Source organism: Scyliorhinus canicula, chromosome 4 (genome assembly GCF_902713615.1).
Source record: "Scyliorhinus canicula chromosome 4, sScyCan1.1, whole genome shotgun sequence".
NCBI classification, from domain to species: domain Eukaryota; kingdom Metazoa; phylum Chordata; class Chondrichthyes; order Carcharhiniformes; family Scyliorhinidae; genus Scyliorhinus; species Scyliorhinus canicula.
In genome coordinates, this window is record NC_052149.1 from 230,504,068 (window position 1) to 230,526,753 (window position 22,686).

At 53.7% G+C, this 22,686-nt stretch overlaps 1 protein-coding gene across 1 annotated transcript in view; it reads right to left on the reverse strand.

Annotated features, from left to right (window-relative positions):
- The window catches only part of LOC119965442 (calcium/calmodulin-dependent protein kinase type II subunit alpha), a 123,549-nt gene that overhangs the window by 39,023 nt on the left and 61,840 nt on the right, over positions 1-22,686 (reverse strand). Inside the window, exons 5-9 of the mRNA XM_038796226.1 lie at positions 20,952-21,054; positions 13,977-14,060; positions 7,086-7,180; positions 5,005-5,127; positions 476-559 (exon numbers count right to left, since the gene is read on the reverse strand). Of these exons, the coding sequence (XP_038652154.1) occupies positions 476-559; positions 5,005-5,127; positions 7,086-7,180; positions 13,977-14,060; positions 20,952-21,054 (489 nt within the window). The remainder of the gene's footprint in view (positions 1-475; positions 560-5,004; positions 5,128-7,085; positions 7,181-13,976; positions 14,061-20,951; positions 21,055-22,686) is intronic.

Here is a 22,686-nt window from a genome sequence, read left to right on the forward strand (position 1 = left end):
TGTGCTACCGTGCCGCCTCCCATTCACACTTCCCCACACCCTTTCAATATCAAGCACACAAGGGGGCACAATTTTCCAAGTGGGGTCCAAACAAGGTTTTTATTTCTATATTATAAATTTAGAGTACCCAATTATGTTTTTTCCAATTAAGGGGCAATTTAGCGCGGCCAATCCACCTAACCTGCACATCTTTGGGTTGTGGGGGTGAAACCCACGCAGACATGGGGAGAATGTGCAAACTCCACACAGTCAATGACCCAGGGCGGGATCGAACCCGGGTCCTCGGCGCTGTGAGGCAGCAGTGCTAACCACTGCGCCGCCATGCCACCCATGGTCCAAACAAGGTTGATTCAAGTTCAATTTAATTTTTCTGCTTCAACAGTTTCCTTCCTTGCAGCCCAGTGCTAAATGACCTCTGGACTGTCAGATGCTGAGTTCAAGCAGATTAGAGGATTGGATAATAAGATGTACACACCTTCAGCTTCCTTCTTGCGTTGAATTTCTTCAAACAGTCGACCGTCTCTTGCCTGTGCATACAAGAGGCCACGGTAGCACGATGCTGAGGGATAAAAAAACAGATTGATGATTATTTTAACAGTGCACTAGCGCAAAGTTTCCTGAGGCAAAAGGCTCAGTAAATGTCTCACAATCGTAGCATAATTTTTCAAACAAGTTGACGATCAAACCCCAGGTGGCATTTTCCAGCCCTTCTACCGGCTGGGTCGTTCGGTCCCTCTGAAGTGGCCTCACCCACCAGCCACTCATCAAGGACAATTAGGGACGCACAATCGATGCTGGGTCCAGCCAGCATCTCATGAACAATTTAAAAAAAAAATTAATGTGGATAAACTGAGAGGAAGATCATGGGGAGGCAAGAAACCTTGTGGAGTTTGAGGCGGCTATGAGAACAGAGGAGGGTGGGTGTGGTGAGAAGGTGGGGGCGTTGCAGCTTCAACACAGTGTGGCCGCACAAAGCAGGGCAAAGGTCAGGCTTTCGGTGTAGCGTTGTCTGACTTCACTCGGATGTGTCGCCTCATTTGGACATCCCAAGAGAACCAGACATCGCTCTGATAGGCCGGGACAGACTCCAGAAATCAGACGGGCAAATTTATAAGGTGGACTGCTTTGTCTGATTTTCATTATCACGACCACTCCCGGCCTGGACTCTGGCTGATATTTCAGCCTGACAACAGAGTTTGAAAAGCCCACCAAAATTCGCATGAAACACTCATATATTAAGTCTGAGAGCTCCTTAACTGGTTGCGATAGCCCTCGCGCGATCCACGGGGGGGGACCCGATTAATCTCCCCGAAAACCCCACGGGGCCCGTGGAATACGGGCACACCCCGCTGAGGGGCAGAGGCCTGGCAGTTGGGCCTAGCGAGCCAGGCACGTAGAAGCCGGCCCGGATTAGGGGCTGGCATGGCCGAGAGTCCCGGCTGGCAGTATGCCGCGTTGCGGCCTTACTTTCCTTTAACTACATGAACCTTTCTGGCTAAACCTTCCCGGGACTCCTGTGGATATTATACCGGTCCTTCCATTTGAAATGGGGAGCAGGAGGTGGCTGATACCGAAATCTTTGATAGCGATGGGGAAAGTGGATAAGGTGGATGAAAAACGTACAGGATACTTTGTCAGTAGGGATATTGAATATCAACACTAGAAGATCTTAATAAACCTTTGCAATTCACTGGGCCAAACCTCAGCCGCAGTGTTGTATAACCCTGGCAAGTAGTACTGAGCAAGGACGTTAAGGCCCCTTGAGAGAGCACAGAGGTTAGGGAAGCTCAGGCAACTGGAGCGATTGGAGAAGCTGAGGTTTTCCTCCTTTGAGCAGGGGCTGGTTTAGCTCACTGGGCTAAATCTCTGGCTTTTAAAGCAGACCAAGGCAGGCCAGCAGCACGGTTCGATTCCCGTTCCAACCTCCCCGAACAGGTTCCGGAAGAGGCTTTCTTCTTCCATGAACAGTGGAGGGGGAAATGGCAAGTGGTGCCCTGTCACGGTGGGCTGTCAGGGAAAGCCCTGGAAAGCAGCTTGGATCAGCTTCCATCGGAACTCTCAAAGGTAATTTGCGGGGCGAAGAGCAGACATCTTCGGGTGTGGGACTGAATTGGTCCGCTCCGTCGAAGGGCCAACACAGGCACGATAGGCCAAACGGACTCTTTCTGTTCTGCAGGACTCAGTCACTCCCTCAAATTCCAATCTCAATGCTTCAAACTCTGACTCCACTCCTCCCTTACCGTGTTGGGTTCCAATTAGGAGCTGGTTTAGCTCACTGGGCTAAACAGCTGTCTTTGAAAGCAGACCAAGGCAGGCCAGCAGCACGGTTCAATTACCGTAACAGCCTCCCCTGAACAGGCGCCGGAATGTGGCGACTAGGGGCTTTTCACAGTGGCTTCATTTGAAGCCGACTTGTGACAATCAGCCATTTTCATTTCATTTCATTTTCAAGGGTGAAATGGCGTGAGGCTGCCACCTGCTGGTGGCCCGGGGTACAACACTTCCCCACCCCCCCCCAACCCCCAAAACGCCGTTCCATGAAGACCGAGTATTAAACCCATCGCGCGGAGTGCGTTCAAGGAGGTTTGAAGGGTGTGCTGGGGGAAACACAGCGGGGACAAATATTTGACACCCGCGGGGAGCCAATGGACAAATTTCCACCAACTTTGGTGGGATCGGAAATCCCGCTGGTATGGGGTGGGAGGAGGAGGGGGTCTGTAAAGGTCTGCCCTGTAATTCAGAAGCAATTCAATCTCTTATTAATAAATTTAGAGTATCCAATGGGGCAATTTAGCTTGGCCAATCCACCGAGCCTGCACATCTTTGGGTTGTGGGGGTGAAACCCACACAGACACGGGGGGGGGAATATGCAAACTCCACACGGACAGTGACCCGGGGGCAGGATTGAACCCGGGTCCTCGGCGCTCTGAGGCAGCAGTGCTAACCCACTGCGCCACCGTGTCACCTGGAAACAGTCCAGTCTTACACTAATGAACCTGTCTGGTGCTGAGGAAATGACCAATCAGATACCTCGAGTTGGGCAAATCACATGTTTGTAAAACGATAAAGCAGTTTTGGCAGAAAAGGGTGCTTCCTCTATGAAGCTCACTTCTCCGGAATACACATCCCAGCCTCTACCCGCTGAGTTAATCCCCTCTGACCCCCCCCCCTCCCCCCCCCGAGCACTGCACCCTATCAAGGGCCCCACAAACCAATGTAATCTCCTCCCATAGTTCACATACACTCCACCCCATCGTCTTTAACCAGTGTTCCACAGGGGCCCCAAAAGGGTTCCCTTGACTTTTCTGGTCATTTGAAAAATTGCACCAAATTTTCCCGAGATATTTTTAATGAAAAGCTTCATTATTTTTTGCATATTCATTCATTTGTTTAATGGCGTATTGCTTTGCTTCCAGTTTTAAAAAAGTTATACTCATGTAGAAATATATTTTAAAAATATAGGCTGGGATTCTCCGACCCCCCCGCCGGGTCAGAGAATCCCTGAGGGGAGGCTCGAATCCCGCCCCGACGTCGGCTTCTCTATTCTCCGGCGCCATTTTCCCGCTACGCCGGTCAGTGGCCATTGACAGTGACCCCCCCCCCCGCGATTCTCTGGTCCTTGATGGGCCGAGTGGCCGTCCAGTTTTGGGCAACCCCGCTGGCGTGAATTACCCACCTCACGCACGACGGGACCTGGCAGATGAGTATGCGGGGGTGTGGGGGGGAGCACGGGGGTATCTGTCCGTGCCCCCACGGTGGCCTGGCCCGCGATTGGGGCCTACGGATCCTCCGCGCCAGGCCCCTGTAGGGCTCCGCCATATTGCCGGCAGGCCGGCGCGGAAAAGAGAACCCCTGCGCATGCGCGGAAATACGCCCGCTGGTCTGCGCATGCGTGGAAATACGCCTGCCGGTCTGCGCATGCGCGGAAATACGCCCGCCGGTCTGCGCATGCGCGAGATCACGCCGGCCGTTCCACAAATGTGCAAACGCGTGCTGGCCCTTCGGGGTAGGCTGGAGTGGCGCCAGCCACTCTGACGTCAACCCAGCCCCTTAGAAAGGTGAGAATTCCTCACCTTGGGGGGGCCGTTGACGTCGGAGTGGTTGGCGCCGGTTTTCCCGCCGGCTCGGGGACTTAGTCCCGTAATGCCTGATGCTGACAGGAATGATCGACGGGAAAAGAGAGTTAGGGAAACAAAGAAGGATCTTTCCAAAGAGCCTCGCAAACTTGATCAACAATAATGATCCACGCCTCGAGGGCAAGGTTAACGTGGAGGGCCCTGATTGTCATGGTCCCTGAAGGGAGAGAGGTGCCGGGCGAGAGGAGGAAGGGGAGAGGCTTCGGCTTCCACAGAATTTGACAATATGGCAGGAACGTTCCAGCCGCTCGCAGTGTGTTTGTCCGTGGCAGGAGGGGCCTACAACAGGGAATCCCATTGGCAACAGCGGACCAGAAGATCCTGCTGCCAGCCAATGGCAGACCACCTCCGCAAGACATGAAGCGGGGTGGGGGGGGCCTGGGGGTGGGGGGGGCCTGGGGGGGGGGGGCCTGGGGAGGGGGGCGGGGGGGGGGGGGTGGCCTGGGGGGGGGGGGGGCTGGGGGGGGGGGGCGGTCGTGGAAAGTCCCGCTCATGCTTCAGGGCTCCTCAACCAAATGAAGGGTTGCAATTCGGTACTGGACCCGTTCACGTTTTTCACCCACCCATTGCCAAGTTCATAGAATCATGGGATCATTGAATCCCTGCAGTGCAGAAAGAGGCCGTTCGGCCCATCGAGTCTGCACCGACCCACTGCTGAAAGAGCCCCCTACCTCAGCGCACTCCCCCATCCTATCCCCTCACCCTGACCCAGCCTGCGCATCTGTGGGAGGAAACCGGAGCACCCGGAGGAAAACCACGCAGACACGTAGAGAACGTGCAAACTCCACACTGTTGATTGATCAAATCCCATCAATGGCACCTCCCCCCCGCCCGGCCACTCCCAGCAGTTAAACACTGGTAGACGTACCGAGATCCAGGGGTGCTTAAGCGCCTCGCCAGCGGAAATGCGCTTGGCGGGGTTGATTGTCAGCATCTTGTTGATGAGATCTTTTGCCTCGGGTGTGACGGTGTCCCACTCCGGCGAGGGGAACTACAGAGAGGGAAACAAGACACACAGGAAAAGTAGGAAATTGCCAAACGTCCAACATATTTCACTGAGAAATCCCAGCGAGCAGCAAAGCCCAACCCATACAGACCAACACCGAGGGGGGGGGGGGGGAAGCCAACAAAGTGGGGCGACAAAATAAATCAAACAAATAGTAATTCATTCAAATCCAATTAAGTTATTAAAAGCTTGTGGGCATGGGGAGGAAGGGTTAGGAACAGTGAGAAAGCGGCCAACAGTCAAAGAACTGAAATGTTTGGGGGATGAGATAACCAAGCAGGATAAACTGGGGATCATTTTTACCCTCATGCATGGATATTGATCCACCTATTGTAGAACACGGGGAGGCCATTCTGCCCCTCAGCTCTATCCCTGCTATTCAATTAGATCATGGGTCTATGTACACACCTTTGATATCTTTCCCCACAGAAAGAGTATGTTACCATTAATTATAGATAGGTTATGAATGGGGATGAAACCTCACCATTAATTTAACATTTATACCAGGGCAAACGCCAGTCTCATTTTCTGAATCTCTAATTCAATTCTTGAAATAATAATTCCTTTGGACAATAAGGAGTGGATTTTCTCTCTGTTTACAGACCCCATAGAACATGGGCTCATTTGACCAGGCCCGAATTAAGGACCCTGATATTTGGACAGGGGAGGGGGATTCTGGGCTGTTGTTGGCACTGATGGTCACCAATTGTTGGTTCAAATCAGGCCAGCCCATTCATTGTGACGCACTAGTTTGAAAGTGAAGCTGGTCTTCTCTCGGCCCACAGTGACAGACCGACCTCTCCAGCCCTTGTTCATGTTCTAGGTCAGCTGGCCATGCGGTGAACATGCCCCGGGACACTCCAGGTCTCTACTTACCCGGGGAATGTGACTGGGTAGGCAGGGCGAGAAGGCTTTTCCCGTGTTGGGTGCCAAGGGTGAAATGGTGTGAGGCTGCCACCTGCTGGTGACCCAGGGTACAACCCTTCCCTCACCCCCCCCCCCCCCCGCCCCCAAAATGCCTTTCCATAAAGACCGAGGATTAAAGCCATCACGCAGAGTGCGTTCAAGGAGGTGTGAAGGTTGTGCAGGGGGAACACTGGAGGGACAAAAGAGTTGGCACCCGCGGGGAGCCAATGTGGGGTGGGGGGGTCTGTAAAGGTCCGCCCTGTAATTCTGAAGCAGTTGAATCTCTTTTAAAAATTTAAAGTGCCCAATTCTTCCCCCCCCCCCCCCCAATTAAGGGACAATTTAACGTGGCTACACCACCTACCCTGTACATCTTTGGGCTGTGGGGGTGAGAGCCACGCAGACACGGAGAGAATGGGCAAACTCCACACGGACAGTGACCCAGGGCTGGGATTGAAGCCGGGTCCTGGGTGCGGTGAGGCAGCAGTGCTAACCCACTGTGCCGCCGTGTCACCTGGAAGCAGTTCAATCTTACGCTGATGAACCTGTCTGGTGCTCAGCAAATGACCAATCAGACACCTCGAGAGTTGGGCAGCTTTTCAGCCAGAGGGGTGGGTGGGAGTCTGGAACTCGCTGCTGAAAGGGTGTCGGAGGCTGAGACCCTGAGAACATGCAAGAGGTATTTAGATGTGCGTTTGCAATCCCAGGGCATACAAGGCTGTGGGCCAAGTGCTGGAAAATGGGATTAGAATAGATAGGTGGTTGCTTTTGACTGGCGCAGATGGGCCGAAGGGCCTTTTCTGTGCTGTTGATGTCTATGACTCCAGGGCTGCTGAATATAAACAGAGAACCTGGGTCTGCGGGACGTGAGTCTAAGTGAGTTGTCATGGACCTGGCTGTCTCAGCTCACGGGCTGTTCTGTGTTAATGGGGGATCACCCACAGTCCCAGACTTAACAAGGAGATCCCGACACCTCCCCCTTCCCGCTCACCCCACAGACTGATCACACAGTGACAAACTCCAACAATGATACTTACATCGTAGGCCCCAGCTTTGATTTGTTGGTAAAGTCTGTGTTGGTCTTCGTCCCAGAATGGTGGATAACCCACCAGCAGGATATACAAGATGACACCTAGTGAAGACAAGACATGGGCAAAGGGAACAGAGTTCAGTGCGTTAGCTTCGCAACAAGTGGCTGGGATATGAGTTTGATTTCTTCCATTGAAACAACGAGCAGTGGGGAGCCCCGTAAGCAGATGGAAGGCGCAATCCAACTGAAAAACGATCAGAGTTCCTTCCGGGTGGGACTAACGGGGGTGGTTCCAGGCGCCAGTACCCCGGCAGCTTCAGGGGGTTGAGTCGGGGATGGGGAGATCGGGACGTCATTTTCCCCGAGCCCCCGACGCGACCCCCGGACCCCGTGTCACAAACCCCAACTCACCAGTAAGAGGGTTATTGAGCAACCCCCCCCCCCCCATGATGGGCAGGGCACCCCCGGGCCAGACCCCACCACAGGCATAATGGCAGCCCGGCAACTTGGAATGCCCCTGCCAGCCTGGCAGTGCCAAGGTTCCCTGGTGACACCAGCAGTGCCGGGAGGCCATCCACCAGGGGCCTCCGATCACCCAGGGGACACCCCCAGGTACCGTTCAGCCTGGTACTACTTTCTGGGGATCAGTACTGAAGGGCGCCTAGCCGGGGGCACCTTGGCGAGGCCGGGAAATGCCGGGTGGCCATTAGATTCGGCGCGAGTACAGCTAAGTGGGCTCTTAAACGCACTTCGCCCTGCGAGACTGGGTCCCTGCCACCAGCTCGTGACAACAGTGCTGCTCCTCTGACAGTGCAGCACTCCCTCTGTACTGACCCTCTGACAGTGCAGCACTCCCTCTGTACTGACCCTCTGACAGTGCAGCTCTCCCTCAGTACTGACCCTCTGACAGTGCGGCACTCCCTCTGTACTGACCCTCTGACAGTGCAGCACTCCCTCTGTACTGACCCTCTGACAGTGCAGCACTCCCTCAGTACTGACCCTCTGACAGTGCGGCACTCCCTCAGTACTGACCCTCTGACAGTGCAGCACTCCCTCAGTACTGACCCTCTGACAGTGCAGCACTCCCTCAGTACTGTCAGAGGGTCAGTACTGAGGGAGTGCTGCACTGTCAGTGGGTCAGTACTGAGGGAGTGCCGCACTGTCAGAGGGTCAGTACTGAGGGAATGCTGCACTGTTGGAGAGTCGGTATAGAGGGACGCTAAACTCTTCAATTTGTAAAGCATCGAATGCAAAAGCAGAGAAGGATGTCACTGTGCCTCTGCCAGCTGATTAAAGAGCGTGGTGATTGTTTCCACCGCACACCCCGCCCTTTCCCCATTAGCCTGCAATTATCTCCCCGTCTCACGTCCATCCAATCCCCTTTCAGTTTTCTGGTGAGATAAACATCTGCTGCCGTATTTGACCCAAGTATCAGGATTCCGTTACTTTAGTCTAATTCATGTAATTTCACTGCAGGGTATTGAGACTGGTACATAACACTGAAACATTGCTCAGTTGGGAAATTAATATTTTTATTACTTTAATTGAGCTGGCTCCCCCAGAGCAAATCTGAATAATCACTGAACATATTTCATTACGAGGACCTCACCCGAAATTTAGCAAGAACTCACTGGGCGGTCAGTACCCACGGTGGGGGGGGGGGGGGGGGGGGGATGCTGGGGGGAATGGGGGGGGGGCAGGTTGGGGGGGGATGGGGGCTGAGTGGGGGGTTTTGGAGATGGGGAGGGGGTTCGAGGCTGCTGAGGGGGAGGGGTTTGGGCAAGGGGGTGGGATTTAGGGAGGGTGGAGAGCGGGGGGGGGTCTGCGGATGGGATTTGGAGGATGAGTGGGGGATGTGCGTGTGGGAGGGGGGTGTTGGTGAGTGGTGGGGTGTGGGTGGGAGGGGGGGTGTGGGTGAGTGGTGGGGTCTGGGTGGGAGGGGGGTGTTGGTGAGTGGTGGGGTCTGGGTGGGAGGGGGTGTTAGTGAGTGGGTGGAGTCTGGGTGGGAGGGGGGTGTTGGGGTCTGGGTGGGAGGGGGGGCGTTGGCGTGTGGTGGGGTTTGGATGGGAGGGGGGTGTTGGAGGGTGAGTGGTGGGATCTGGGTGGGAGGGGGGTGTTAGAGGGTGTGGTGGGGTCTGGGTGGGAGGGGGGTGTTGGAGGGTGAGTGGTGGGGTCTGGGTGGGAGGGGGGTGTTGGCGAGTGGTGGGGTCTGGATGGGAGGGGGGTGTTGGAGGGTGTGGGGTCTGGGTGGGAGGGGGGTGTTGGAGGGTGAGTGGGGTCTGGGTGGGAGGGGAGTGTTAGTGAGTGGTGGAGTCTGGGTGGGAGGGGGGTGTTGGGGTCTGGGTGGGAGGGGGGGTGTTGGCGTGTGGTGGGGTTTGGATGGGAGGGGGGTGTTGGAGGGTGAGTGGTGGGATCTGGGTGGGAGGGGGGTGTTAGAGGGTGTGGTGGGGTCTGGGTGGGAGGGGGGTGTTAGAGGGTGTGGTGGGGTCTGGGTGGGAGGGGGGTGTTGGAGGGTGAGTGGTGGGGTCTGGGTGGGAGGGGGGTGTTAGAGGGTGTGGGGTCTGGGTGGGAGGTGGGTGTTGGAGGGTGAGTGGGGTCTGGGTGGGAGGGGAGTGTTGGAGGGTGTGGGGTCTGGGTGGGAGGGGGGTGTTGGAGGGTGTGGGGTCTGGGTGGGAGGGGGGTGTTGGAGGGTGAGTGGGGTCTGGGTGGGAGGGGAGTGTTAGTGAGTGGTGGGGTCTGGGTGGGAGGGGGGTGTTGGAGGGTGAGTGCGGTCTGGGTGGGAGGGGGTGTTGGTGAGTGGTGGGGTCTGGGTGGGAGGGGGGTGTTGGTGAGTGGTGGGGTTTGGGTGGGAGGGGGGTGTGGGTGAGTGGTGGGGTCTGGGTGGGAGGGATGTGTTGGTGAGTGGTGGGGTCTGGGTGGGAGGGGGGTGTTGGCGAGTGGTGGGAGGGGGGTGTTGGTGAGTGGTGGGGTCTGGGTGGGAGGGGGTGTTGGTGAGTGGCGGGGTTTGGGTGGGAGGGGGGTGTGGGTGAGTGGTGGGGTTTGGGTGGGAGGGGAGTGTTGGAGGGTGAGTGGGATCTGGGTGGGAGGGGGTGTTGGTAAGTGGTGGGGTTTGGGTGGGAGGGGAGTGTTGGAGGGTGAGTGGGGTCTGGGTGGGAGGGGGTGTGGGTGAGTGGTGGGGTTTGGGTGGGAGGGGGTGTGGGTGAGTGGTGGGGTTTGGGTGGGAGGGGGGTATTGGAGGGTGAGTGGGATCTGGGTGGGAGGGGGTGTTGGTAAGTGGTGGGGTTTGGGTGGGAGGGGGTGTTGGAGGGGGTGGTGGGGTCTGGGTGGGAGGGGGGTGTGGGTGAGTGGTGGGGTCTGGGTGGGAGGGGGGTGTTGGAGGGTGAGTGGGGTCTGGGTGGGAGGGGGTGTTGGTGAGTGGTGGGGTCTGGGTGGGAGGGGGGTGTGGGTGAGTGGTGGGGTCTGGGTGGGAGGGGGGTGTTGGTGAGTGGTGGGGTCTGGGTGGGAGGGGGGTGTTGGAGGGTGAGTGGGGTCTGGGTGGGAGGGGGTGTTGGTGAGTGGTGGGGTCTGGGTGGGAGGGGGGTGTGGGTGAGTGGTGGGGTCTGGGTGGGAGGGGGGTGTTGGTGAGTGGTGGGGTTTGGGTGGGAGGGGGGGTGTTGGTCAGTGGTGGGGTTTGGGTAGGAGGGGGATGTTGGTGAGTGGTGGGGTCTGGGTGGGAGGGGGATGTTGGTGAGTGGTGGGGTCTGGGTGGGAGGGGGATGTTGGTGAGTGGTGGGGTCTGGGTGGGAGGGGGGTGTGGGTGAGTGGTGGGGTTTGGGTGGGAGGGGAGGTGTTGGAGGGTGTGGGGTCTAGGTGGGAGGGGGTGTTGGTGAGTGGTGGGGTCTGGGTGGGAGGGGGGTGTTGGTGAGTGGTGGGGTCTGGGTGGGAGGGGGGTGTGGGTGAGTGGTGGGGTCTGGGTGGGAGGGGGGTGTGGGTGAGTGGTGGAGTCTGGGTGGGAGGGGGTGTTGGTGAGTGGGGGAGTCTGGGTGGGAGGGGGGTGGTGGGGTCTGGGTGGGAGGGGGGTGTTGGTGAGTGGTGGGGTCTGGGTGGGAGAGGGGTGTTGGTCAGTGGTGGGGTCTGGGTAGGAGGGGGGTGTTGGTGAGTGATGGGAGGGGGGTGTTGGTGAGTGGTGGGGTTTGGGTGGGAGGGGGGTGTGGGTGAGTGGTGGGGTTTGGGTGGGAGGGGGGTGTTGGTCAGTGGTGGGGTCTGGGTGAGAGGGGGGTGTTGGTGAGTGGTGGGGTTTGGGTGGGAGGGGGGTGTGGGTGAGTGGTGGGGTTTGGGTGGGAGGGGAGGTGTTGGAGGGTGAGTGGGGTCTGGGTGGGAGGGGGGTGTTGGTGAATGGTGGGGTCTGGGTGGGAGGGGAGTGTTGGAGGGTGAGTATGGGGGGTTCTGGGGTTGGGGGGGGGGGTGTCGCTGACTGGATATTGTTTGTTCCAGGGAGGGTCAGAGACAGCTTCATTCTCACTGACACACCTCTCTGGGGTATGAGTGCGCTCAGCCTGTCCAGCAGGACTGGGCAGGTAGCGGGAAGGTAGGAGGCTGGAAAGGGACAGTAGTGATGAAGCGATGGACAGTGTGGTGACTTGTTCGATTCTCTCTGGCAATCTGGGAACGCTGATCCAAAATCCGAGCTCAGAAGGTTAAATGAGTGTGTAGAACGCATAATAGGGCAAACTTAACATGGGCCCTGGAAAGAGTTTAACTGGATGGGGAGAGAGAGCAGAGTGTTGATGTACAGTCTTATTTTTTTAAATTTAGAGTACCCAATTATTTTTTTCCAATTAAGGGCAATTTAGCGTGGCCAATCCACCTACCCTGCACATCTTTAGGTTGTGGGGGTGAAACCCATGCAAACATGGGGAGAATGTGCAAACTCCACATGGACAGTGACCTGGGGCTGGGATAGAACCTGGGTCCTCAGTGCTGTAGGCAACAGTGCCAACCACTGCGCCAGCATGTTACCCTATTGATGCACATTCTTTAGCATAATGAAACACAAGTCAGAACACGGGTAGAACAATGGTTAGCACTGTTGTTTCACAGCACCGAGGTCCCAGGTTTGATTCCCGGTTTGGGTCACTGTCTGTGCGGAGTCTGTACATTCTCCCCCGTGTCTGCGTGGCTTTACTCCGGGTGCTCCGGTTTCCTCCCACAAGTCCCGAAAGACGTGCTTGTTAGGTGAATTGGACATTCTGAATTCTCCCTCTGTGTACCCGAACAGGCGCCGGAATGTGGTGACTAGGGGCTTTTCACAGTAGCATCAGTAGCAGTGTTAATGTGAGCCTACTTGTGACACTAATAAAGATTATTATTATTAATCTTATGAGTGAATCGGCCAAGATTTGAAGCTCTTCATCCTCAATGTGGGTTGCGGGAGTCGGGGAAAATTCAGATCTCGGCCTGCCTATCAATGTACTAGTCACTGTGTTTGTCAATGAGCTTGTGAAAGGAACTCGAGACAAACATGTGACATTGATTGTCCCATAAGTACAGCCAGCTGGAACACCTTGTGGTCAGAGCTTATTGTGGGTCAGTAGCTGGAAGGAATGTCTCACAATAAACGTAAACCTAAACGGCCCAGACTGGATTGATTCTTCCACTGTAACCCTTGGTTATGAGTGACTGGCTGATTAGGAGAAAGTTCCCAAAAAGGCAGGATTTTCATTGCCAGGGGGCCGCTGGGGGCTTGAATTGGGCCAAGTGACCCAGGAAAGAGGTTGCAGGGAGCCACAAGCGTTGCCTGGTGTTTAAAAGGCCCAGCTCAGTGCTGTGGGACTTAGTCCCTGTTAAAGTAAGAACAGAAAGGTCCTTCGGCCTCACCCCTGACCCCATGCCCATCGATACCATCTCATGCTCCCCTCCCACCAATGGTTCCTCATGCCCCCCCCCCCACGCCAAGGTAAGGTTCTCTACCCACTTTCATGACCCTGACCCTCCCCCCTTGTGCCAAGATTGTCATAATATACACACAAGTATATGATGGTGCACAGACAGGCAGTGATTGACACACAAGATGACCAATGAGCACACAGAACACAGCAGCCAATCACCAGACAGGACACGGCCACTATAAAGCCAGAGGGCACTAGTTTTCCCGCTCTCTCGGGATGCAGCCTCTGAGACAGTCAGAGCCCGTGAGCAGCAACGAGAACACACGCCATGTGGTAGTCAGTTAGTCTGGTCAGGTTAGCCTCAGGTCTCCAGTCAAGTCAGCATAGTGTCAACCCACAGTTAAAGCATGTTCAATAGTTAAGAGTTCAATAAAATCGAGTTGCATTTCTCCAAGTGTTGGAAGCCTGTCTCTCTCACTGCTGCAGTAAACGCATTCCTCGCAGACCCAGCTTACCCAACACATCAAAGGTAATGCTCCCTCACCGCCCCCCCAGGCTCCTCATGCACCTCCATGCCAAGGTAACCTCCCCACACACCCCCTCCCTACGTTTCCTCATGCCCCCCCCCCCCTCCCCACATCAAGGTTAGGCCTCCCCCTCCCACAAACTTCCCAAAGCCTCTGATTTTGGGGTAGAGTGTCATCCGCTGAGGAGGGAACTAACAGTCAATGTAGAAATAAAGTCAATGTGGAAGCAAGCTTGAGGAACAGTCAACCCTGATCACCTCATGTCCCTTGGGTAACAAGCCTGTCACCCATGAGACTCCCAGCTTTAGCATAATAAATACCTTGGTCGACACAGAAAGGGTGATGAACTGACAAATATTTTTCTTCCTTTCACACAACAAGCAGTTGCTGTGAAAATATTTGCCAAGACTCTTCACTCCTACTGTCACACGCTTAATTTAGCTCCGTGACTCCGGCAAACTCATAAAAAAATTACAATCCCTGGAGAAGGCATCATCTGCTTACCACAAGCCCACAGGTCCACAGGCTTGGCATAGGGATCCTTCCTCAGCACCTCAGGCGAGAGGTAGCCAGGGGTTCCGGCAAAACCTGGAAACAGAAGACAGAGAGTGAAAGGAAGAGATATCGGGGCATGTCAAGCAGTAATAAAAACAGCAAATGCTGGCAACGATCAGCTAGTCTGGCAGTGTCTGTGGAGAGAGGGACAGAGTCAACGTTTCAAGTCCAATGTGACTCGTCTTCAGTTCTGAAGAATTCATGTTCGACTCAAAACTGTTTCTCAAGGGCGGCACGGCGGCGCAGTGGTTAGCATTGCCACCTACGGCGCTGAGGACCTCGGGTTCGATCCGGGCCCAGGGTCACTGCCCCTGTGGAGTTTGCACATTCTCCCCGTGTCTGCGTGGGTTTCACCCCCACAACCCAAAGATGTGTAGAGTAGGTGGATTGGCCACGCTAAGTTGACCGTTTATTGGAATTTTCTTTATAAAATCTCTGTTTCAAGGGCAGCACGGTGGCGCAGTGGTTAGCACTGCTGCCTCACGGCACCGAGGTCCCAGGTTCGATCCCGGCTCTGGGTCGCTGTCCGTGTGGAGTTTGCACATTCTCCCCGTGTTTGCCTGGGTTTCGCCCCCAAAACCCAAAGATGTGCAGGGTAGGTGGATTGAACACGCTGAATTGCCCCTTAATTGGGAAAAATGAATTGAGTACTCTAAAAAAAAATCTCTGTTTCTCTCTCCACAGATGCTGCCAGAGACGCTGATCATTGTCAGCATTTTCTGTTTTTACTTCAGGTTTCCGGTGCCTGCAGCATTTTGTTTTGATTAAATTCAGCGATGCGCAGACCCCCCACTTTGTTTCCTTTGCCGATCCTGGAAATGGCCAACTGCTGCCCCCGGCCACTGTGGGGACCCACCTCGGCTTCCAGTCTGCCAACGCCTGGATTTCAAAGCTCTCGCCCTTATTTTCAAATCCCTCCATGGCTTCTCCTTCCCGACCTCTGGTGATCGCATCCAGCCTGACAACCCTTCGAGGTATCTGTGTCCCTCAACTTCTGGCTTCATGTACATGACCCCACCCCCTCCTGATGTCAATCACTCCACCACAGGCGGCGGTGTCTTCCTCAGCTGCTTTACCCCAAAGCTCTGGAAATCCTTCCCTCAATCTCTCAGGCGCTTCTTAAAACCTTTACCTCTTTGGCCGAACGTCGTGGCAGCTACCCCGGTCTCTCATGCGGTTTGGTCTCAAATTCTGCTCACTGTTCTTTCTGTAAAGTGCAGCGGGATTTTTTAATGATGTCACAGGCACTATATTGATGCTAATTCTTCTTGACGAAGAAGCAAACGACAACTTGAGCTCTAATAACAACTGGCTCCAGAACACACTTACATCAGACCCCCCTGCGAGAGTGTTACTGTAGTATGGCTATCACCCAGCTTGGTGTGAATATTTGCAACAATAAAGTGCTGATTCTATCTGTGAATAAGGACACATTATAGAATTTACTCCACTGGAACAGGCCATCCAGCCTAACCGGCTTCTCCACCTCTCTCTGCTCCTTTAAGACGTTCCCTAAATTATAGAACATAGAACAGTACAGCACAGAACAGGCCCTTCGGCCCTCGATGTTGTGCCGAACAATGATCACCCTACTCAAACCCACATATCCACCCTATACCCGTAACCCAACACCCCCCCCCCCCCCCCCCCCCCCCTTAACCTTAATCCTACCCCCTTTTGACCAATCTGTCCCAAAGTCTCCTCGTGTGTTTTCTGTTCAGTCAGATTTCATTTGCGAATGCCACTGCGAAACACTCTGGGGCATTTTTTTCTCAATTTAAAGGCACATACAGAAGCAAGTTGAGCTCATAAAAATAAGATACTGCAGGTGCTGGAGATCTGAAATGAAAACAGAAAATTCTGGAAATATTCAGCAGGTCTGGCAGCATCTGTTAACAGAGTTAACGTTTTAGACCAAATATGACTCTTAGAAGCACAGAAAATAGGAGCAGGAGGAGGCCATTCAGCCCTTCGAATCCAACTCAATAGCCTAATCCCGCTTGCCCCTCATATCCTTTGATCCCCTTCGACCCAGGTGCTATATCTAACTGCTTCTTGAAAACATACAATGTTTTGGCCTCAACTACTTCCTGTGGTAAAGAATTCCACAGGCCAACCACTCTCTGGGTGAAGAGATTTCTCCTCACCTCTGTCCGAAATGGTCTACTCCAGGGGTGGGCAAACTTTTCCGTGCAAGGGCCACATTCAGAAATTCACAATTTTAAAGGGCCGCATAGTATATTAAGTAAAATAACTTCACCCGGTTATGATTCTGGGCGCCTCATATAGAACATAGAACAGTACAGCACAGAACAGGCCCTTCGGCCCTCAATGTTGTGCCGAGCAATGATCACCCTACTCAAACCCACGTATCCACCCTATACCAGTAAGTAACCCAACAGCCGCCCCCCCCCCCCCCCCCCCCCCCCCCCCCCCCATTAACTTTAAAAAAATAAAAAAATAAAAAAAAATTTTTTTTTTTTAATGACTTGGTGGGCCGCATAAAGACCTTTGGCGGGCCGCATGCAGCCCGCGGGCCATAGTTTGCCCATCCCTGGTCTACCCCGTATTGGCAGACCGTGTCCAATACCCAACCAGGATGGTCACTGATGAAGCGGCTGAGGATGGTTGGGCTTTAGACACTATCCTGAGGAACTACTGCAGTGATGTCCTGGACCTGAGATGATTGACCTCCAAAGAAAATAACCAGCCGGGAATCGAACCCGGGGCCCTGGCGCGGTGAAGCAACAGTGCTAACCACTGCGCCATCATGCCGCCCATGCTGTGGCCTCGGGAGGAGCCAAAGGTGGATCATCCACTCAGCATTTCTCGATGAAGATTGTTGTGTATGCTTCAGCCTTATCTTTTGCACGGATGTTCTGGGCTCAGCTATAATTGAGGATGGGGATATTTGTGAAGCCTCCTCTTCCAGTGAGTTGTTTAATTGCCCACCACCATCATGGCTGGATGTGGCAGGACTGCAGAGCTTAGATCTGATCTGCTGGATGTGGAAACGCTGAGCTCTGTCTATTACTTGATGCTTTTGCTGTTTGGCACACAAGTAGTCCTGTGTTGTAATTTCACTAGCTTGACATCCCATTTTTCGGTATGCCTGCTGTTGCTCCTGGCATGCTCTCCTGCACTCTTCATTGAACCAGGGTTGACCCCTGGCTGGGTGGTAATGGTAGAGTGGGGGATATGCCGGGCCATGAGGTTGCAGATTGTGGTTGAAACATTTCTGCTGCTGCTGATGGCCCACAGCGCCACATCTGTTGCCACATCTGTGCGAAATCTATTCCATTTAGTATAGTGGTAGTGCCGCACAACACAATGGAGGGTATCCTCAATGTGAAGATAGAACTTTATCTCCATAAGGACTGTGCAATGGTCACTTCTGCCGATACTGTCATGGACAGATGCGTCTGCAGCAGGCAGATTGGTGAGGATGAGGTTGGGTATGTTTTTCCCTCTTGGTTCCCTCCCCACCTGCTGCAGTCCCAGTCTCGCAGTTATGTCCTTTCTGACCCGGCCAGCTCTGTCTGTGGTGGTACCACCGAGCCGCTCTTGGTGATGGACATTGAAGTCCCCCACCCAGAGTATATTCTGTGCCTTTGTCACCCTTAGTGCTTCCTCCAAGTGGTGTTCAACATGGAGGAGTGCTGATTCATCAACTGAAGGTGGCCGGTACGTGTTAATTATCAGGAGGCTTCCTTGCCCATGTTTGACCTGGTGCCTTGAGATTTCATGGGATCCAAAGTCCATGTTGAGGACTCCCAGGGCAACCCCCTCCTGACTGTGCCCCTGCCACATCTGCTGGGTCAGTCCTGGCAGGGCATACCCAGGGATGATACCCCTGGTTTCTGGGACGTTATTTGGAAGGCATGATTCTGTGAGTATGACTTTGTCAGGCTGTTCCTGGACCAGTCAGTGAGACAGCTCTCTCCCAACTTTGGCACAAGCCCCCCGGCTGTTTGTAAGGAAGACTTTGCAGGGTCGACCGGGCTGGGTTTGCTGTTGGCGTTTTCGGTGTCTAGGTTGATGCCAGTTTTCCACCTGGTTTCATTCCTTTGCGACGCTGTTAAAGGGACATTAGATCAGCATATGAGGGAGAGGACTTTGCTGATGAAGCTTAGCGAGAGGCTCATGTGAAACAATAATGCTGACATATTCCTGTTGGGCTGAAAGGTGTGTTTCTGTTCTGTATGCTTGATGTTTCTGACAGGCGACGAGGGTAAGTGGTTTTACAAGATTCACCCACACAATATAAAGGGAGAGGAGGGACTTCCCTTCTTCTCGATTGAAGTGAATGGTCCCCATTCCCTTCACCGCCCCTGGCTGCTGTGTAAATCAATGCCCGCCTCAACAATTTGGCCAACTCTTGGCCAGGGTCAGTGCCATGCGGTTTGTGGTCTGGACTCCTGATCCATTGGGCCATTCTGGCAGAGTGGAAACTTTGGGCGCGATTCAGCAGACCTAAAACGAAGTGTACTTTCGGGCCCGCTTGATGGGGTGATTCTCAGTGGGTGCAGCACCGGGAATCCTTCGCCTATTCTTCGGTACTTTGTCATTTTTCTTGGCCTTGCGGAGTTTCTTCCAGCCGAGGCCGCACTCGGAGGGATTTCCCGCTGGCCAGACAGCCGCTTGCAGATCGGGGTGCCATTTGGATCGGTAGCCCCACTCATTTCCGCCCCATCCCTTTCAGGTCCCCCCCTTGTATTGTGGACCTCCCCCCTCACCCCCCTCAATGTTCCAGAGGCCCCTGGGAATCCCACCTCTCCCCTTCTGATTGACAAGGCCCCCTCCTCCCCCTGGGCCCGACACCTGGCAATGCCACCTGGGCCCCTGGCAGTGCCACTCTGGAACTGCCAGGGTGACTGGGTGGCACTGCCAGGGTGTCAAGCCAGGGTGCCAGGCTGGCAATGCCAAGGTGCCCAGGTGCCAGCGGGAGTGCCAGGGTACCACCCTGCCCTGGCCCCGACCACCCAGGGGTCTTAAAAACCTGCGAGACCCTCCAGGTACTGTTACACATGGTCTTAGTTTGTGTGGACCAGGACTGAACGACGTCTGGCGAGGTCTCGCAGGCATGGCCTGTGAGTCCCGGGCGGCAGTGAACCGGGGGTCTGGGTATTTAAATAAACCATTATCTGCAGAGCGCGATTTGGGTCTCTCACACCATAAGACCATATGACATAGGAGCAGAATTAGGCCACTCGGCCCATTGGGTCTGCTCCACCATTCAATCATGTCTGATATGGTTCTCATCCCCGTTCTCCAGCCTTCTCCCCATAACCCCTGATCCCCTTATTAATCAAGAACCTATCTATCTCTGTCTTAAAGACACTTAGTGATTTGGCCTCCGCAGCCTTCTGCGGCAGAGAGTTCCACAGATTCACCACCCTCTGGCTGAAGATATTCCTCCTCATCTCTGATTTAAAGGATCGTCCCTTTAGTCTGAGATTATGTCCTCTGCTTGTAGTTTTTCCTACAAGTGGAAACATCCTCTCCACGTCCACTCTATCCAGGCCTCGCAGTATCCTGTAAGTTTCAATAAGATCCCCCCTCATCCTTCTAAACTCCAACGAGTACAGACCCAGAGTCTTCAACCGCTCCTCATATGACAAGTTCTTCATTCCAGGGATCATTCTTGTGAACCTCCTCTGGACACTTTCCAAGGCCAGCACATCCTTACTTAGATACGGGGCCCAAAACTGCTCACAATACTCCAAATGGGGTCTGAGCAGAGCCTTATACAGCCTCAGAAGTACATCTCTGGTCTTGTATTCTAGCCTTCTCGACATGAATGCTAACATTGCATTTGCCTTCCTAACTGCCGACTGAACCTGAATATTAACCTTAAGAGAATCACGAACAAGGATTCCCAAGTGCCTTTGTGCTTCTGATTTCCTAAGCATCTTCCCATTTAGAAAATAGTCTATGCCTAAATTCCTCCTTCCAAAGTGCATAACCTCACACTTTTTCACATTGTATTTCATTTGCCACTTCTTTGCCCACTCTCCTAGCTTGTCCAAGTCCTTCTGAAGCCCGTCTGCTTCTTCAATACTACCTGCCCCTCTACAGATCTTTGTATCATCTGCAAACTTAGCAACAGTGCCTTCAGTTCCTTCTTCCAGATCATTAATGTATATTGTGAAACGTTATGGTCCCAGCACAGACCCCTGAGGCACACCACTAGTCACCGGCTGCCATCCTGAAAAAGACCCCTTTATCCCCACTCTCTGCCTTCTGCCAGTCAGCCAATCCTCTGTCCATGCCAGGATCTTACCATTAACACCACGGGCTCTTAACTTATTTAACAGTCTCCTATGCGGCACCTTGTCAAAGGCTTTCTGGAAATCTGAAATTACGTCCACTGGTTCTCTTTTGTCTAACTTCCTTGTTACTCCCTCAAAGAACAGATTTGTCAGACGTGACCTCCCCTTGATGAAGCTGTGCTGACTCAGTCCTACTTTACCATGCACTTCCAAGTATTCTGCGATCTCATCTTCAATAACAGACTCTAAAATCTTACCGATGACCGAAGTCAGGCTAACCGGCCTATAATTTCCCGTCTTATGCCTCCCTCCCTTCTTAATCAGTGGTGTTACATTAGCCACTTTCCAGTCCTCTGGGACCCTTCCTGCCTCCAGTGATTCCTGAAAGATCATCACCAATGCCTCCACAATCTCCTGAGCCATCGCTTTTAGAACCCTGGGGTGTAGTCCATCCGTTCCAGGTGATTTATCCACCTTCAGACCTTTCAGTTTCCCCAGAACCTTCTCGTTGGTGATGGTCACTGCGCTCGCCTCTGCCCCCCACACAATTCACCTGTCGCGCCCGGATCCGGGCACAGTGGCTTCACTGAAATTTGGCTGATTCGTCTGTAAAGGTGAATTTGGAGAGTTCTTCAGGAATTGAGCTACTCACCAAACCAGGCCTGTTGGTCCCCTTCAACCTCGATGGCCAGGCCAAAGTCGGCAAGCTTCACGGCAGCTCCTTTGGTCTTGGATGCAAGCAGCAGATTTTCAGGCTGGAGGCGGTGGGGGGAGGGGAGGGGCGGGGGTATAAAGAGACAAGATTGGCAATTAAATAGAGAAAGATATTTAATGAGTTAAACCTATTATCCAGTCAAACCCCAGCTTCATGCCAGTCACTCTGCGACAGGGAACGCTTGTTTCTGGATCCTGGCCCGTTACCAATCGGCCACTCCTTCAGGTATATCCCAAACCCCTTCAAACGTTTACCCTCTGATCTCAGCTGTGGGTAAATGGGATCACTCGATCTGGTTTCACACAGAATATTGTGGATTCGCAGAGGAGCTGGTGACGCCGCGGTAATGTCACTGGGCTAGTGCTCTGGGCACAAGTATTCAAATCCCACCATAGCAGCTGGTGGAATTTACATTTGATTATTTAGTAAAAAGTAAACTGCAGTTAAAAGCTAGTTTCAGTAGCTAATGGTAGCTAGAAAAAACAACCACCGGTTGTTGTAAAAATCCGGCGAAGTACTTTTTGAAACATAGTCACTGTTGTAAATGTAGGAGGCAACCCGTCTGGTTCAGATGGGAAGAAAATCTGCCGTCCTTACCTGCTGGCCGACTCTTGACAGCCCCTCTAAAATGGTCAAGCAAGTCACTCAGTTCAAGGGCAATTAGGGATGGGCAACAACCAGGCAGCATGCCAGCACAGTGGTTAGCACCGCTGCCTCACGGCGACGGGGTCCCGGGTTCAATTCCGGCCTCGTGTGACTGCGTGGAGTTTGCACATTACAAAACATAGGACAGACAGTGCGGAAGGAGGCCATTTGGCCTATCGAGTCTGCATCGATCCACTTAAGCCCTCACTTCTACCCTATCCCCGTAACCCAATAACCCCTCCTAACCTTTTTTGGTGACTAAGGGCAATTTATCACGGCCAATCCACCTAACCTGTCCGTCTTTGGACTGTGGAAGGAAACCAGAACACCCGGAGCAAACCCACGTAGACATGGGGAGAACTTGCAGACTCCGCACAGACAGTGACCCAGCAGGGGATCGAACCTGGGACCCCGGCGCTGTGAAGCCACGGTGCTAATCACTTGTGCTACCATGCTGCCCGTGTCTACGTGGGTTTCTTCCGGGTGCTCCAGTTTCCTCCCGCAGTCCAAAGATGGGCAGGTTAGGTGGATTGACCGTGATAAATTGCCCCTCAGTGTCCAAAGATGTGCCAGATGGTTGGGGTTATGAGGTTGGGGTGGGAGAGTGGGCCTAGTTGGGTGTTCTTTCAGAGGACCACCTTCTGCACTGTGGGAATGCTGTAATAATGCTGGCCACATCCCACGAAAGGATAATAAAAAGCCACGTTTAAGATACTTGAATCGCATAATCCAAGCTGACACTTCTGATGCCAGCATCGAGGGAGAGCTGCACTGTTATTGGGATGCGATCTTAAAGCGATGTCTGTCAATATAGGATGGCCGTAAACGATCCCGAGGTATGATCATTAATTTCATTGCTATATGTGGGAGCGTGCTGTGCATATTAGATACACAGAACAGACCACAGTGCGACGATAGCCCCTGGCACAGATCCTGGTGCGAGATTCCGAGCACTCCGCAAATCAGCACAATTTTCAACTTCCCAGTGCATTCTCCTGGGATAACGTTCCGCAGTGGGAGCACAAAT